The sequence below is a fragment of the Neovison vison genome, chromosome 4 (assembly GCF_020171115.1).
Source record: "Neovison vison isolate M4711 chromosome 4, ASM_NN_V1, whole genome shotgun sequence".
In the NCBI taxonomy this organism is placed as follows: domain Eukaryota; kingdom Metazoa; phylum Chordata; class Mammalia; order Carnivora; family Mustelidae; genus Neogale; species Neogale vison.
The window spans coordinates 160,684,214-160,702,927 of NC_058094.1; the positions used below are offsets into that span (position 1 = coordinate 160,684,214).

Genomic DNA, 18,714 nt, shown 5'->3' on the forward strand with positions numbered 1-18,714 from the left:
GTTTTCTCTCAATAATTAAGAGTTTGGCTGTGCTAAAGTAATTATCTACTTGATGAGAGTTAACTATACAAAATGTTTTTTTTTTTTTTTTAAAGATTTTATTTATTTATTTGACAGAGAGAGATCACAAGTAGGCAGAGAGGCAGGCAGAGAGAGAGGAGGAAGCAGGCTTCCCGCTGAGCGGAGAGCCCGATGTGGGACTCGATCCCAGGACCCCGAGATCATGACCCGAGCCGAAGGCAGCGGCCCAACCCACTGAGCCACCCAGGCGCCCCAATGTTTTTTAAAGAAATTTTACTTGGGCTTTTTAAAGTTAGTGTGAAGTGGCTTCTAAGTACTTTCTCATTAAGGTATATAGTGATATGTGGAGGAGCTGTGACTACAGTTCTCCGACCTGGTGAAAAGATCGAAATTAAAGATCTGTAATGGTGACTTAAGTAATAATTGCTTTATTTTAGGGAGTACATTCTATAAAAAGCATGCTATGTTTACATATGTGAATTATACATATAATAATGAGAGAAGTTTGTCTTATTCTCCGAAAACAGGTAAAAATACATACACAAATGTATTAAAATGTCCCAAGGAATTAATTTTACCCTAGGCTTTGTGGGACCTCTGTTAGAGTTGTGTTTTTCACTTGGTGATGTAGTGACAATGTCAGCATGGCTCAGAGAGCTTTGCTATTGGTTGGAATTGTTTGGTCGTGATGCCAGGCCTTCCACCAGAATTCTTCCTCACATACCTGCACTGTTTGCTCTGCTAGCCACCATTAATCCTGCTTAAGCCAATCCCCTTTTCCCTTGTTTTACACTTTTGTTCCTACTTGGGAGAGCGTGAGAAATTTGCTCACTTCTTGTAGATAATGGAATATGAGATATAGTGATAGAGTTAGTTGACATGTAGATCAGGTTGAATCCACAAAAATGAAAGGAATTTTGTTCTGTTTTCCTTTTATTAATTGGATGTACCTTTTTTATTTTGTGCATTTACTTTCCTTTCTTTTCCTCTGGTCTTCTAAATACAATGCTGTACCTGTCCTTGAGCTCTCTGGTTGGGACTGTTCAGACATGATTCATCAACACTTTAAAGATTCATTTCATTTACCGGGAGCTGTGGAATTTAACCAAAGGCAGATTTAATCTTTGCTTGGACCTAAGTGAATCGGAGTAAAAAATCATTTTACACACTGGTAGTCCTAGAAATAATAGTTAATTTCCAACTGCTTATACTTTCATTTTCTTTAACATTTAAATTTATTTTCATTTCTGTTGGTGGCTAGAGAATCACAAAGTATATTCCCTTTAGAAATGGCCGTGAGAGAACAACCTGTGATGCAGAGCATTTCTGGATTCTGGTGTAATTTTTTTTTTTTTTTTAATATACTTTAGACAAGCTCATATGCACCACGTACCTGCTTGTCCACTTCGTAATTTTTCCTAGGGAGAGTGTATGTTGGTTTTCTTTGCTAGTCACATTATAAGGGTTTTGGTAGATGGCAGAGACCCTTTGTCTTAGAAGTAGATTACATGGGGCTACTGTGGGCTGACTCTTAAGATTCTGAAACCAGGAAAAACAGAATTCATGTATTTGCTTCTGCATTAAGAGCCCTTGATTGTATTGTCTCAGGTTATATGACTTTGTGGTTTAATACATAAAAGTACCAAGTAATATGATGTACCCAGTTGATTGAAACTGAAAGAAAACTTGTACCCCTTCAGCACCTTGTATTTTCCTTGAGATACGGTGTGTTTCGACATCTTTAATAAAAGATAGTGTAGCACCAGTTTTGTTCACTTTTATAACTGACAGGGAACATTTTTACATTATTTGACATTTCTTGAGTTGATCGACAGAGTCATATATTTGGGATTTACTGGGAATAGGCATCAGAATGTGTTTTTGTTAAAGTATGTTTGTGAGTGAAGCATTTAATTTCTTTTTCACTTGAAATTTGTCTAAATTAGTTTCAAGAAAAGTTATGTTTAAAAGTCAAAACCGCTTTATTGTTTTTTTTATTTCATTTGAAAGAAACTGCTTGAGGGAATCTGAGAGCATTCTGGATCATGCACATACCACCAGAACTAGAATATCTTTTTTTGAGTACTATACTTTGGCATAGGCATATGTATTTAATTTCTCATAATCTTCAAAATACCCTTTTTTCCCCCTCAGAATATGAACTTGGCAGTGGAATGAAAATTGCAGGTTGTAGAACTTCTTTAAATCATAGAATAATGAACATAGCTTTTTGGTACAAGTACAGCAATATTAGGGACCACGCTTCCCCTCTTGCCCTTGATTCCCTTCTAGCAAGAGGTCATGCTCTGTCTTTGTCTAAGTTCAGGCAAGGGGAACCTAGGAACTTTGCCTGGGATAGTGTTGGGAGCAGTGCATGTTTCAGCTGGGTCACCAGCCCAGCTACTCGGACCCATGAGTAGATCTGGAGTCCTTGTTGCTCCATCTGTGTGGGCTAAGTTTTTGACAGTGTGCTATTCGCATACTGCCTGCACTTTTTATCTTTTATTTTAATTTGTTTTCCTCCGTCTCCCTCTCCCGTGCTGTGCCATTTTGAAATAATGTAAAGTAAAATCTACTGGTGGCAAAACACAATATTTAAACAAAAGGTAAAGGTTTCTTTCTGCCTTACTGACCATTCTCTTTCCTACTCCCTGGAGTAAACTGCTTATATAGCTTATTAGGATTTTTTCCCAGTAGATTTCATTATAATTTAAAATTCTATGTTAAAATATCTTTTTCCTGATTCATGACTTTATACAGTTGTTGATTCTCTGTTTACTCCTCCTCTTAAAATATCAATAAGAGATAGGAATTTGGTATACTTTCTTTTACTTCTCTGTCTTATAGGATATTTTAGTGAAACTCTTATTTTTACTTGGTCAAATTTATAACATTTATATTATTTTTGCAGCTATAATTAAATCTTCTGTGTTTTCTCAGTAGTTTACTTCCAGAAAAATTAACATAATAGAAATTGTATTGTATCATGATTATATAAATATTATCTGCAGGACTAAGTAGAGTGAATGGACTTATAAAAAAAAAGTAATCTTTTGTCTCTACAGAAAATCAAAATCCATTGGTGTTTGGTGTTTTTGTTATTTGTTGAACATTTTTTTACCTCTTTCAATTACTATCATTTCTATGTTTCCTTTTTTATATATCCCTTTGTCTTGTTTTGTTGAGTTTTGTTACAGTTATCCCTTTAAGAATTTTTTTTTGATATGGAATATGTGGGAAATCAATTTTCAGACTTTGAAATGATGTTAATTTAGTCCATATGCATGATTGAAAGAAAAACTAATTTTTCCTTAGAAAATGGAATGCATTGCTCAGTTGTCGGACAGGGTCAGATGTTTTCCTCTTGAAGAGTGCCTTTTCTTTCTTTCTTTTTTTTTTTTAGGAACTTTAAGGATTTTTCTCTTTATTTGGTGTTCTGAAATTTCACCAGTTGTGTAGGAAAGTGATCTGTGTTAGATTCTTTACTCCTAGATGATGAGACAAGAATGAGGTATTATTTAATCCTTATCTGCATGAGATGCTGTGTTTCTTGTTCTACTAAGAGCTTTTGAAATGTATTTGTTCTCTAGGAGCTTATTATAACAGGCAGTTAACAGGCAGGACAGTGAGATAATAGGCCAGCTAAGAACACAGAGTATATAAACAAAAGACCATCAGAAATGTTCATGCTGTGAATGGCTTGCTTCTTATACCCCTACAGAAACAGAAATATTGACATGTTTAAGAGTGTGAATAGAAGCTAGGCAGTGTTAGCTTTGACAGCATCAACTGTACAGTAATTCTAACTTAGATTTTAATAAGGTTTTTTTCACTAACGCTTTATTTTTTAGCTTTTAAAAATTGAATCATGATGGTGGTGCTAGTGACGATGGTTGTGATAACATTTTTAAATGTTAATAAAAATATAATAAATATGATATAAATTATGTTTATTATATATAAATTTATATATTTATATATAACATATATCATGTTATATATATTATATATGTGTTATATATAATGTGTATATGTATTTATAAAATATAAATATAAAAATAATGTTAATAAAAAATAAAAATATTTTAACAGTTTTGGACTTTTCTATGTGTCAAGCACTGTACTAATCATTTCCCTTGCCTTTTCTTATTTGGTATTGACAAAATATTCCACAGAGCTATTATTATTTTCTCGATTTTATCGATGGGGAAATTGATGCTTTGTAAAATAAGTGGGAGAATCAGGATTTAAACTTCAGTCCCTGGAACGCAGAGTTTGTTGCTCTTAACCACTGTTACACTATACTGTCTGATAATGTAGTAACAGTGGAAGTTCATGGCTAGGAGGCCGGTTTTTTTTTTTTTTTTTTTTTTTTAGGAGGCCGGTTTTTATTCCTCTACTCTAGTAGCTGAGTTAATTGTACTTTTTTTCCCTAAACCTCTTTCTACCAGTTATATTTGTTACCAAATTTATGTTGTTTAAGTAAATAAACTAATGAAATGAAACAGGTTTTTGAAAGTAGATGAGACAACTCATAAAAATTGGGGGATATAGGTGACTAAATGTGATTTGGCATTTGGATTGTTTTGCATTTGTCTTTAAGTTCCTACCTTATCACAGAGAAACTGAAACTTGATACAATACACAATTTGTGTGTGATTTTGGCTCCTATAAAACCAAGAAGTTAAAGCTCCACTCAAATGAGAAGATTTGGGGTCTAAATCAGGAATGGATAAATGAAGTGTGGTTATACAATTGTACTTAAAACATTCAATAGACCTGTGAACAGACATGCACACACACATCGATATATTCTAGTTTTAACTTTGATCAGTTGACCAACTGAAAGGTCTGCTCAGCTTTAGCACAGGATAGGCAGACTTTGTTTTTATAGAGCCAGATAATAAATATTTTAAGCTTTGTGGGCCATCAGGTGTCACTTGCAACTGTTCAGCTCTGCCCTTGTGGTCTGAAAGCAGCTATAGACAATATATAAGTAATTCATGTGGCTGTGTTCCAGTAAAATTTTATTTAGAAACATAGGCTATTGGCTAGATTTGGTTCCTGGGCCTGATCTCTGCTCTAGAATTGAATTCATAAAGTTTGGAGATGTTTTGAACATCTGTAGTGTTTTTAGTAGTGGACTCTGATTTTTGAACAGAGTGAGGACAGAGATCTGGGTAGATTCAGAGTGATTTCAGGAGTTCTTTTCCAGTCTGAACATAGTTTGAAGGACCATGTGGACATTTCATAGTATCTCACTATTGGGGTTTAGCTTCACAGTGTTTGAAAGTCAGGTTTTCTCTGAAGAATGTTAATAAACTCTCTGCCACTGGAACAGATCTCTGATCTAAATACCCGGAATATCCAGGGGCAAAGGACATACCATATAAACTTGCAAGTATAAATTTTACTTAAGCTAATTTTATAAGTTTTGGCACTCTACTAAATCATATACAAAGATGTAGTAATTGGGTAACTGATGTTTAGCATGTAATGGGATCTTGAAACTTTAGAGTGGGAAGCAACCCTTTGGATCTAGGACACTTTTGTATAGGAAACTAGTGCGCAGGAATATTAAGAAACTTACATCATATGACTCATTAATAACAGACCAGGTAAAGATCATTAAGATGGTAATTACTTCTGTACCGTGTTGCTTTTCTGTATTGCCAAATTGGTACAAAATTCTGATTTATATGCAGCCTTTCCAGGACTCATTTTATGAGTGCATATGTCCTAGATCAGCTATTTAAAAGAATAATATTAGTTATTTTTGGATATCTTATATTTAATATCTTCTGTAGTGATGGTAAAAATGCCCCCCAAAATTGTTTGCTTCATTCTATTCAGCTTGCAGATAACCTTTATTAGCTTTTAGCCTTCCATCTTAGAACTGGTAATTTTAATTTTTTTTACCATAATGTAGCTTTTATTTATCCAAATGTTTATGAGTATATCCTTTTAGCATACTTCGATTAATTGACTGAAATGACTTGAATTCATGTTTCTAAATGATGGCTAAAGCTTTCCTTGAAGGTTGTACACTTAAAATATACACTCCTTAATCACATAATTTTAAAATATGTATTTTCAATTAGTAGTAAATTGTCAAAATGCAGTTGTAGATTTTGAAAGCATTTTTTTTTTTAAGGAGGGAGAGAGAGGTGGGGGAGGGAAAGAGAATCTTCAGTAGGCTCCATGCCCAGCATGGGGTCTGACACAGGACTTGACCTTAAAACCCTGAAATCATGACCTGAGCCAAAATCAAGAGTTGGATGCTTAACTGACTAAGCCACCCAGGCACCCCTTGAAAGCATTTTAAAGTCAAAATGTTTGATTTACAGATTTTATATTTAAAATATACATACTGTTGGGGCCCCTGGGTGCCTCAGATGGTTAAGCATCTGCCCTCGGCTTAGGTTATGACCCCAGGGTCCTGGGATGAGCCCACATTGGACTCCCTGCTTGGCTAGGAGCTTTCTTCTCCCTTTCCTTCTACTGATCCCCCTGCTTGTACTCTCTCTGTCAGATAAATAAAATCTTAAAAAAAAATACTGTATATACTATTTATGTTACTATGTTTTCTTTAACTCTTAATGCATAGGAGGATATAGAGTCATTTTAACCATAAATAATAGAAGCAGTGAAACCATCCAGACTTATGATAATTTTATTAACACTTAAGCCCATTTTTTCCAATTGAGGAGTTGAGGAAATCATTACTCTCAACTGTGAATGAGCTTAGATATATTTCTTTTTCCACCGAACTCAAGATACTACCTTAAGAATATAGTTACCAGTTCTAACCTAGTTACTATTCCAGGTATTCTTGCCTCTCTGTATCTGTGTCTTCAGCCTTAGGTGAACTTCTGAGCCCTCTGTGATAGAGGAGTGGAACTGCTTATTTCTCTTTTCTTCTTGCTAAGGCACCTGTAGACCGAGAGTTCAGTGCTGTTCTTTCTTTTCTAGAACATGCTCTCTTTTTCTATCTCTGTCGTTTTATTTGTTGAGGTAGAAAACAGGAGCTAACGGAATGTGATGGGGAAATTTTACCCTTTTTGTTTGAATCATAAATTTGATTGAGCAGTGAATCAGGCAGTGAGTTTAGTTAGTCCTGGGGAATCGTGGAGAATAAGCCACCATCTCTGCTTGGGAGACAGTCACAGGTACTCCCTTCTATCATGTAGGATGCTGGAAATAGAGCATCGAGAAACTGAATGAACAGTCAACAGGGGAAGACTTCCCAGAAAAGATGACATTGGGACGGGCCTGAAAAGACAGATAGGCATTTGTGAGTGGGAAGAAGAGAAAGTATGTTCTAGTTCTTATTAACGTTATGTATAAGAACAGGGGTGTTAAGGTCTGGAGTTCTTAGGGGAATTGCCCATAGTCCACATGACTAAAATGTAGGCACTGAAAAGTGAAGGGCAAGTTCATTTTTCATGTCACTGTTAAGAATCTTACATGCCATACTAATTTGGGGCTTAATCTTTGGTTTATTGGGGGAGGCACCAAAGGCTGTAAAGTAGTGGATTAATATGAATTTATTTCTGCTTTAATTAAGGAGCTGCAAACTCAGATTTCTGTAGGGACCAGGCAGGTAACTTACACAAAGCTGGCAGATGTGAGATAGCAGAAAATGTTCAGGCCCCCACAGGACTGATCAGGCCTTGCCTGAAGCCTTTCATGTATAAGCTAGAGGAAAAACTGTGTCTGCCAGGTCAAACGGAATATTGAGACCCCTGCTCAGACCTATCCCTGAGAGCTTTTTGGAGGATGTTGTACAATATTTGGTATATAGTAGGTTGATGGTGTTTGTCAAATAAATGGATGATGGATTGAAGGGTGGGTGTGGGTATTATGTGCAGAGATTCATTAGGAAACCATTAAGATAATTCCCGCAAAAGGTGATCATGCTAGAGTTAGTTTATACAATTGAGAAAGGAGAAGCATAGGCAAATATGAGAAATACTGAAATGGTAGAAATAGGATTCACTTATCAAATAACACATGAAGAGAGGGAAGAATTAAAGATGACCTAGAGATTTCCAGCTTAGATTGAATGGGTGGGGATGACAGGAATCAAAAGAGAGAGAATGTGGGAGAAAGAACAACTGCAGGAGAAGATACTGATTTGGGGGGAATGTGGGGGAGCTGAGGAACTTTTTAAATTCTAAGTGCCAAGGTACTTATCATGACATTCACTTTTGGTGTATTATTTTGGGGCCTTTAAGTCTCATTTCATTCATTCATTCATTCATTATTCTTTGAACAGAAATTGTCCCAGAATCTTTTTTTTTTTTTTTTCCCAAAGGAGAAGCTCAGGCTTGCCTATAGTATTCCCTTAACCTATGTCTGTGGCTGTGGCTATTTTTCAGGCATAAATCCTGGTTAGAGACCTTAATTTTTCTGATAAGATATCAAACCTATATTATTGATTGTCAAAGTCCATAGTTGTGCTCACTCTCAGTTTTTACTAGAGTAATCTCCGGTGATACATTTTCATTGCTGTAGTATTTCATCATCTAAATATATCATACTTTATCCATTTAATTATTCATAGACAGTTGTGTTGCTTTAAGTTTTGCCTGTTACAAGTAGCGCTGCAAAGTTTGTGTATGTATTTCTGTAAGATATGTGTCTAGGACTCCTGGAATACAGAGTAAATGGATGTTGAGTTTCAGTAGATGTTACAGCCTTTCAAAGAGATTTTATCAGTTTCCCCTTCCTCCGACATTGAATTCAGTGTTCCATTTGTTCTGCATCGTTGCCAACATTTGTTGATGTCATTTTTTTTAATTTGTAAAAAATATTTTTAGCCATTCTGGTTGTTTGTTATGTTGTTTTACTATAGTTTCAGTTGCATTTTCTAAATGCCTACTTGGGGTGCCTATTGTATGTTAATTGGCCAGTCAGCTATCTCCTTTGTCAAGTATCTGTTCAAGCCTTTGCCCTTTATTTTTATTCTTGTTCTCTTGATCGATTTATGAATTCTTCTGATTGAACCATGCTGTCTTTATAACCTTTACTTATTTTAGTGTATCTCCTCCAACACTGTTCTTCAAGATATTCCTGCCTATTCTTAATCATTTGAGTTTCCACATACATTTTAGAAGCAGCTTTACAGTTTTCATACACCCAAAGAAAGAAAAAGAAAGAAAAACCTGCTGGAATTTTAATTAAAATTTCATTTATTCTAGAAAATCATTTTTGGGAGAACTGATATCTTAATGATATTGTAGGTTATAGTTTGTTTCCACAATATAGATCTTCATGTATTTCAGTCTTCTCTATTTTAGCTCAGTTTTATATTTGCCTATTTCTTATTAGATTTTTTCCTAGGTATTTGGTTTTTTGAAATGCTATTTTAAAAATTTCATTGTCTAATTGTTTGTTCCTAGTACATAGAAATTGATTTCACTTTTAAAATTTTACCTTTTATCTATACTATACTTTTTAACCTTTAAAACTTGTTATTAATTTTGAATTCTTGAATTCTTAGTTTTTATCTATCAACTCTTTAGGAGTTTCTACCTATACGGTTCTGTTGCTGCTAGTTAAGACTCTTATTTTTCTCTACTTTTTATTTTTCTGGCTTTATTGCACTGTCTGTAGAATCAGCATATCTTACTGCTCATGCTATTCATCTGTGAATTTATGAATTATTTATTTAGCTAGTATTTATTTATTGAGCACTTAGTTTGTCTCTTTTAAAGATGGTCACATCTAACTGTTTTATTTAACAGTGAATTGAATTCAAAGCTTCAAGATACTTTAGAACAAATTGAGGTAAGAAGGATTACATCGTAAGTTAAGTGGTTTTCTCTTTTCAGAGAAAAGAGAATAGTTCATATACATCTTGTGTTTTGATTTTTGTGTGGATTACTGGCGCTCTAGATCACAACACTTTGTTTTTTTATTTGGGATATCTGTGCATGGTTGAGTTAATGTTAATCTACTTGTAAACTCAATAATACTTTTGGCTTTATTATTGAGTTTCATTACTTATTATATTTACTATTTATTATTGGTTTTATTGTTATCTTTATGGGATCTGAAAATATTTTGTATCTGAAGATATCATATCCAGAAAGATCCCAAAACTGTTAGTCATAGATATTTTTTCATGTAAATTATAACCAAAATATTTACCATTTATTAATTACTTTATTATTAACTTTTTTATTTCAGTGGGTTAATTTATATAAGAATAATTATTGGCTGATGAACCCTCCTAAATTCCAAGCCCTTACAATATTTTATACAGTTCATCAAAAATATAGAAATGGAAAGGAAAAGATATGTCATTATGAGCAGGAAGTCTTGCTTTTCCTCTTACATTTATTTAGAATTCATCTCTTTCCTTGGCAATCTTTGCAAAGCAGGGTATTCATTTTAATAAATGTAATAAGAATTATTTGTTAATTTCTGGTATTTTATTTTTTCATTTTCCTGATGAGAGTAATTATAAAAATTGAGGCTGGACTTTCAAACAACTTTTGTGACAGTAGGTTTTCATCATAAATGCGATCATTTACTAATTGTAAGAATGGTAATTTATTTGATAAACACAAAGATAATGCTTTGAAAATCCTGTAAGTAAATAATCTCTTGAATATTGAGGACTTAACTTTTGAAAGCTCAATATTTCTTTACTCTCAATATACAATATTATTTGGTACTTAGGTAGACAATCATTATTTTGAAACGAAATCACTGAAATAGAAATCCTTAGACAAAGTTGGTGCAATTATATATAAAAGTACATAGCTTGAGGTATGTTCTTTTAAGGTCAATGCAGTTTTGTTGAGAATTAGTTTTTCAGTGATTATAGAAGGACTTATTATTTTTTAATTGTTCTACAAATTCAGTTTGTGTAATTGTAAGATTTTAGCAGATCCTTGAGGAAAAAAGTAAAAATAAATAAAATTCTTTTAGTAACTATTATACTTATTTTGTGTCCCTTGAAGCACTAGGCATGGGTCTTTAGATTACTCAGGTATTAATGGCATCTTAGTAAACTTGGTTACAGTTGGTAATACATGAGAATTACAATTTATTTGTATTTTTTATTTAAATTTGTTTTTGACTATTAAATTTAGTGTCATAGTAAGTGTCTTTAGATATTAATTAATAATGAAAAATTAGTCTTAATACTTTCTAATCATTGCCTTGAAAACAGAATTCCTTAACTGCCTCTTGCCTCTTGTTTTAATTCCATAGGAACAGTTGGATGTTGCTCTTTCCAAAATCTGCAAGAATTTTGACATTAACCATTACACCAAGGTTCAGCAGGCTTATCGACTTCTTGGAAAAACACAGGTTAGTTTTGAAAGAATGTTTACTTTTTTCTTAATCAGGAATCTGTTGATCTTTAGGAGTGCTCAAGTCTGAATATTACTAATGTAATATTTAACAAAGTAAATTTTTATGCCATATGAATATAGGTTCTGTGTATGGAGTGTGATTAAAACATGATAGAAATTTGTTTTGAGCTATGAAAGTATTTGTCAGGCTTAGTGTTTGCACACTTTTATGTAGTTTTTCTTTAAAAGTGTTATTATAAGATAATTCAGTTGGAAGGGATGTGTAGTCTTTTACTTTAGCTCCTGATCCTGAGAATTTCTTAATGTGGAGCTTCATGGTTCTGAGATGGGCCAGCCTGTTTCCCTCAAAGTGGTATGTAAACTTTTGTGAAGTATGTTTATCTGAAAACAGCTCCATTTCATTTATCAGATTTTTCAAAGGATTCTCTTGCTCTCCGAATGATGTCACTACTTCCTTGGTTTTACATTCTTTTAGTGCTCAAGGAATTCCTTGAAAAATTTGCAACAAGGGTCATTGTTTGTAGTTAATTGTACCTTCTGCATGTGCATTTATCTATAAAACAGCTAAAAGTGATAGATGTAAATGTTTTCTTCCCTTTAATGGTCTCCTGTCTTAGATGGAGATCTAAGAATTTACCAAACCATTGAAACTCTGTTTACATTTTAAAGTCTGAATAAAGAAATTTGGTTGTTTACTGTACTTAATTAATTTGTATGTCTTAAGCTACCAAGGAGATATTACAAGATGATAGACACTTGGTAATTTTGGACATGTTCAAAGACCTTTGAAGATACGATTATAACTTCTAATTACCCTTATTAGACTAATTATTTTACTCCTTAAATATTTAGTAGCCCCTAACGTGTGCATTGCTCCAGGCACCTTGATATGGGCCCTCATCTATTTTATCTTCTAGTAAGGGAAGCAAACATTAAAGAAATAAGTGGACAGGGTGTTGGGTTGTAACAAGTCCCATAAAAAAATAACATATCAGGGTAAATGGATAGAGACATGGAAGGTCCCAATTTGTACAGGGTAGTCAGGAAAGGGTTCTCTGAGAAGGTAACTATTGAGAAGCATCCTGAACAATGTAAGGGAATGCTGGCAGAGGGGATCCAAAGGTGTGATTATATGACATGTCTAAAAAAGAGCAGGATGGATACCAGTCATAAATACAAAGCAACAGAACAGTGTTCATGGTGAATAATAGTGATCTTTGTGTTATATCTATAGTATCTATAATCTATAAAGATTTTTTTCCTATGTTTTTCAAATCCTTTGAATACATTAATTTTAATAATACGAAATTATATATATTTTTTTCTTTCCACAGACAGCAATGGATCAACTTCACATGCACTTCACTCAAGCCATTCATAATACTGTGTTTCAAGTTGTTCTTGGTTATGTGGAACTATGTTCAGGAAACACAGATACAAAATTCCAAAAGCTGCAATATAAGGATCTCTGTACTGTATGTAGTAATTTAATTCTGATCATATTGCCTCTCTTTTAGTTTTAAATTCATATTCCATTTTTCATAGCATCTATTATTTGAGGATGCTACTGAAATAAAAAAGAAATGTGTTTGCCAAAAGTCTTTTTTTCCTCCCATATTGTTCTTTTTCTCATAATGGAAGATTCAGTCACACAAGTGATGAGATGGTACAGATTGATGGAGTGCAGTTGCTTCTAAATGGACTCTTTACTCTGTCATAGCTTCTTTTATCCTTTTCTTTTGGGCTCTTAATTCTCTACTGTGATTGCATCTAAGGTACTTCTAAGCAATCATCTTAGCTGGTTTCCTGTATACACTTCCCATCAGTCTTTCCATGTGTATAAATGCTGTTTCTGTCAGGATCTGTAACCAATTTCTTTTCATTCTTAAAGAAACAGAGGTCTGTAGGAAATATAACCACAGGTGAAAAGTGAACTGAGTTGGGCTCTGTTCTAGAATTGGTCCTATTGATGGATTGATGTAGGGTGTGAGGAAAAGAGAATGATGAACAACTGGGAGAACAGTGAGTGGTGTCATTTGTGTTTACAAAGAAGACAGATTTGTATTGGAGGGTCGTGAATTCTGTTTGATAACTATGAATGTTCATGGGGACTTGTGGAGGCAGTTGGATAAAAGAACTTAGGGAGATGAGAACTGAAGTGATAGAGTCATCAGAATCTAATTGTACTTAAAACCGTGATACTTGATAAGAAGACTGGGAAAAGGAGTGTAAATAAAGGAGCCATGGGGCACTTGGACCTTGTGACATTCAGGGATTAGGTAAGGAGGTGAGACTAGAAGAAGGGTCAGAGAAAGAAAGCAGCTAGTGGGGGAGGGGAGGACTAGGAGATGGAACAGCCTACAGAAGGAAGTATTTCAAGAAGAATTGACTGTAAACCTATGTCACTTGCTTCTGAGAGTCTGCATATGGTGATTATTACAGAATTGATCACTTGATTTGACAATGTGGTGGTCATTGTTGACCTTGGTCTCTTTAATTCTAGTTCAAGAATGTTTTGTGTCTCTCACTGGAGGCATTCTTGAATGATTTGTAACATCAACTCAGAAAAGAATAGTTCTAGAAAGTAGATACCTATTTTCTACTGTAATTATGTCCAAGAATTAGTATAAAATTAAGCTACTTTTCATTCTTTAGTGAGTTTGTCAAAAGTATAGGTTATATGTTCATTGGGATCTAGAGAATCTAGGATCTTACTTGAGTTACAGTAAATATTCAGGATGTGATTATATATGATAGATGAAGGATTAAGTTAATAATGGCAGTGGATGATTGTTAATATAGCTAAAAAATGTCTTTTAAAAATCATTTCATATATCACGAGGACTCTTTAATAAATTTAATGATTATTAACTTAAAGTGGGATATAGTTTTATAATTCCATTTTTGAATATCCAGTTTTAAGTATAGCCATCATTTGTTAAATTTCAATGATTTTGAAATGTTATTCTTCTTATTTATATATATACATATCTTATTTATATCAACCTAAGAAATTAGGTTGATAGTATATATTTTAAATTAAATATGTAAGCAATCAATTTCATTTTTTTATTTAGTTAGTGTTGCTGTCATGAAGAGATGGTTTTATTAAATGGTAAAGCAAGGGTCGCCCGAGTGGCTCAGTCAGTTAGGCAGCTGCCTTCTGCTCAGGTCATGATCCTGGGGTCCTGGGATCAAGCTCCGCATCAGGCTCGCTGCTTAGCGGGAAACCTGCTTCTCCCTCTCCCACTCACCCTGCTTGTGTTCCTCACTCTCTCTCTCTCTCTCTCTCTCTGTGTCAAATAAATACATAAAATCTTTAAAAAAATAGAAATAAAAAAAAGTAAAGCAGTTTATTACAAGTTAGTGATTTCTCTGTTAAGCAGAAAATGACTTTTAATAATTGAAACAAACATTTTAAACAAATGACTTTTGTCTTTCAATCTTCTTTGGTTAAATCTGGTGTGTGTTTGTGTATGTGGGTAGTGTCCTTTGTTACCATTAAACTTTTATGTGTTTTTAAAAGTCAAAGACATATTCGTGCTCCTGTTTCTTGAGAAAGTCCTCTGTACATTTATGTAATACAGAGCCGGAAGTTGTAATTACAAATGTTTATGAACAAAAATTCCTGCTTAAAGTGTTTACCACCGTTTTTTTTTTTAATTTCTTTCATTGTTTTTCTTAAAGCTGACTACTGAAGTAGCTGTATGTATATTTAAATGGTCAGATAACAAAGGGTTTATCTTTATTGATTTTATTTTGAGTTAATGCTTGTTAAAATGACTCCAAGAAACATCTGGTAATTCTTTATAAAATTATCCATCTATGTGTGATAGTAGTGAGCTATATATAATTAAATTAAGGAAACGAGTGATTTATTAGTATACTAGAGCTGAGTCATAGAACCCCCCGCCCCAGAACAGCCAGAATGTATGTTATTTTTCATCGAATGCACTTGGACACTTCTGGTTTATATTCAAGGTGTGCTAAAACATTCATTGGTGGAGTTTTGAAGAGGTGAGAAGAGTAGCAAATGTTGACAATGACTTCGTGGAGGAATTTCTTTTGAGGAAAAGATTTAACAGAATTAGGTATGGTGGGCTCTTTATGTTGAGAGAACAGACTTAGGAGAGCTGAATAGTGAGGTGAAGAATATGATGTGTTTTATGGCGGCCTGTTTTCTCTGCATAATTCTCAATAAAATTAAAGAAGTTCAGAAATTACCCCAGGCTTCTTAGAAGTATTTAAGTCAGTGCTGCCACAGGCAGACGGGGATGTGGATATCTCCTTGAAACCTAACTCAAGTTTTAATTTGTTTTATAATATTGAATCCTCTTTGGGATGTTTAGGCCAGGGAAAATTAGGAAGAAATTATTTCTCATCAGATTTGTTTATTTCTTAGTTAGTTTGTTGAAAAGATGTAACCTTTTTGTAACTGAGTTCTATAAAGGAAGACGATTATCTCAGGAGAGGAAAATGGAAGCAGCCCTTAGAAATTTAATAAATAAACTGATGAAAGGAAATGAAATACGTTTTCCTGGTGAGAACACATACAAAGGATCTGGTTTGGCACAGCTCAGGGATGAGTTGTGAAGGAGCATTGTATTAGAATGTAAAGTTCTTGATTTTTCAGTATGTGACAATTGGGAATCATTTCAGCTCTGGTTAAAAGTAACTGAGAATACTTATGGAGGATGCGTTATTGGGAGAGTACATGTGGCAATGGAATGTCAGATAAGAAAGAAGCAAGAGCCCTTAGGAGATGTGTATAAGGTGTTGACTGGTAGATTTTAGAAATGAGAAAAGAGTTTAGGCATTTGGGAAGTTGGTTTTCTCTATATAATAGCAATATTTTGAAGGAAGTCCTTAATCAGAGATAGAGCTTAAATATAACATTAAAAAGAATGAAATACATGAACTAGTATACTCATCAGAGCTCAGAGAGGGATGGAGTTCCTGTAAATGGGAACAATTGTGTTTCCTTTAAATGGAAAGAGATTGGAAATGAAGCAATCTAATCATCTGCTTGCCCTTGTTCATAGTATTATTTTAAACCACTCATACCCATCTATTACTAAGTGGACTAGAATGAAATTGAACTAAAGTTTTTTGATATTCTTTTACAAAGAAATCTGGGGCAAAATTAGCGTTCTGTTCCTGTTTACTCTGGTAAATCAAGAACTTCAGAGTTCTTAAGGACAGCAGCATCCTGTCCCATTAGGAGATTTCTGCCATTTGTGTCCTGTCAGCCATTGCTCTGCGTTTAAAAGATTAGTTGGCTTTGAGCTTTTTGGAATTATTTTGTAATTGAATGTAATTACTTTACTTTCCTTACTAAACAATGTTTTCTGAATGATTTAATTAGAAGCACAGTTTTTCTTTTTATAGTTTTTCAGTCTGGTTTTCCTGTTTTTCTTGAAGGTATTGGTGTACAGTTGTTAGATCATTAATTTAGGCTCTTTTAAAAATGTGTACAAATTTTTTGAAGCTCAATTAAATGATAATTAGGAAAATCTTCAAATGAGAATTAAAACTCATTCATTTCTGGAAAGGGCCAATGTAAAGGGGCTTAGTGGTGATTTTATTTACTTAAAAAAAGTAAGCTTTGTTCATGATTGCATTTACATCGATGTCCCCCTCCCTACATATTGATATCAGTCTATGGAGAGATTTGCAGACACCAAGTGGATGCTCTTTATTTAGTGACCTTGTAGAGGAACTTTTTGTAGGTTACTTAAAAGTTTATGAAGTATGCACCAATTTAAAAAAAAATTTTTTTACTATCTTTTGCAGGCTGTTGGATTTCCTGGGGAAGCTTATATTAAGATGTTAATTGGAATGTTATTGATTAATTTTATGATAATAGAGCTGGCTAAAGCTGGCTGAAATTTTCCCAACCATTTTTCAGGTTTTCATTTCCAAATGAGCTTAATGAGTTTTGAGTTCTGTTTTTGAAATGAACTTCATGATGTAGTAGTAACTTTAGTGAAAAGCGGAGCTTTTTTTTTTAAAAAGCTTTTTTTAAAAAAAGATTTTATTTATTTATTTGACAAGGGAGAGAGAGACAGAGAGAGAGGGAACACAAGCAGGGGGGAATGGGAGAAGGAGAAGCAAGCCTCCCACTGAACAGGGAGCTCTATTCAGGCTGGATTCCACCTGGGATCATAACCTGAGCAGAAGACAGCCACTTAACTGACTGAGCCACCCAGATGCCCTGAAAAAACTTCTTGATATCATTTCAGTATGTGTTTTCTCAGAGTCTGGCACATGGGAAGTGTTTAGTAAATGTTTCTTGCGTAAATTGGATTGCCCTTTTTGTCTCTAATTGGTGTGGTGTTGACACAGTTTAAATTTAAGTATGAGGGAAAGAAAACCAACATTGTACCCTTTTTGTGTGCCATGTGCTTCTTTTTAAGAAGATTTTATTTAAGAGAGCACAAGCGGAGCAGGGCGGGGGGAGGTAGGGAGGCTGTGGAATGGAGGGGCAGAGAGAGAGAATCTCAAGCAGACTCTGTGCCAAACATGGAGCCTGACCTGGGGCTCGATCTCACAACCCTGAGATCATACCTTGAGCCGAAATAAAGACTTGGACACTCTACTGACTGAGCCACCCAGGCACCCCTATGCCATGTACTTTTACAGTTGCTTTATGTGCATACATCACAGAAAGACAAACTGACTGCTGGCCTAACATTTCATTCTTCTAAGCTTTAAAATTTTCTTATAAGTAATATCTCTTGATGCTGAATTCAATGTCAGTTTTTTTGAGGGTTAGTAAATCTCTTTAGTAAGATCTCTGTTAAAGATATAGTTTATTGGGGTGCTTGGGTGGCTCAGTTGGTTAGGCGTCTGCCTTCGGCTCCAGTCATGATCCCGGGGTCCTGGGATTGAGCCCTGCGTTGGGCTCTCTGCTTAGCGGGGAGCCTGCTTCCCCCTCTCTCTCTCTCTGCCTCTCTGCTACTTGTGATCTCTGTCTCTCTCTGTCAAATAAATAAATAAAATCTTAAAAAAAAAAAAAGATATAGCTTATTTTGATGTTCATATAGAAACCTAAAAACAAATTCCTCTTTTTGGTTAAAAGCATGTTTCTATTCCTAAATTCTCAGAGTTTTTTCTGTAATGAAGAATATACTATCTCTCATCAAACAATCATATTTTTACTTCTCTATAGAATTAACTGCCTCTTTATCCTTTTGCTGACTGTTTTCTGACTTAAACTAGTCTGGTATTTGTATGTTCTTATATTATTTGGAGTCTTTATGGAGTTAGAATGTGGATTATATAAGTAGTTGCACAAATTAAGCAGTCGTTAATTAACATGTTTACTCTTAAAAATATACATATTTGAAATCATACAAGTAAA

At 34.2% G+C, this 18,714-nt stretch overlaps 1 protein-coding gene across 1 annotated transcript in view; it reads left to right on the forward strand.

Annotated features, from left to right (window-relative positions):
• Positions 1-18,714, forward strand: part of VPS50 (VPS50 subunit of EARP/GARPII complex) — a 128,700-nt gene that overhangs the window by 27,144 nt on the left and 82,842 nt on the right. Inside the window, exons 10-12 of the mRNA XM_044246030.1 lie at positions 9,771-9,813; positions 11,248-11,346; positions 12,686-12,826. Of these exons, the coding sequence (XP_044101965.1) occupies positions 9,771-9,813; positions 11,248-11,346; positions 12,686-12,826 (283 nt within the window). The remainder of the gene's footprint in view (positions 1-9,770; positions 9,814-11,247; positions 11,347-12,685; positions 12,827-18,714) is intronic.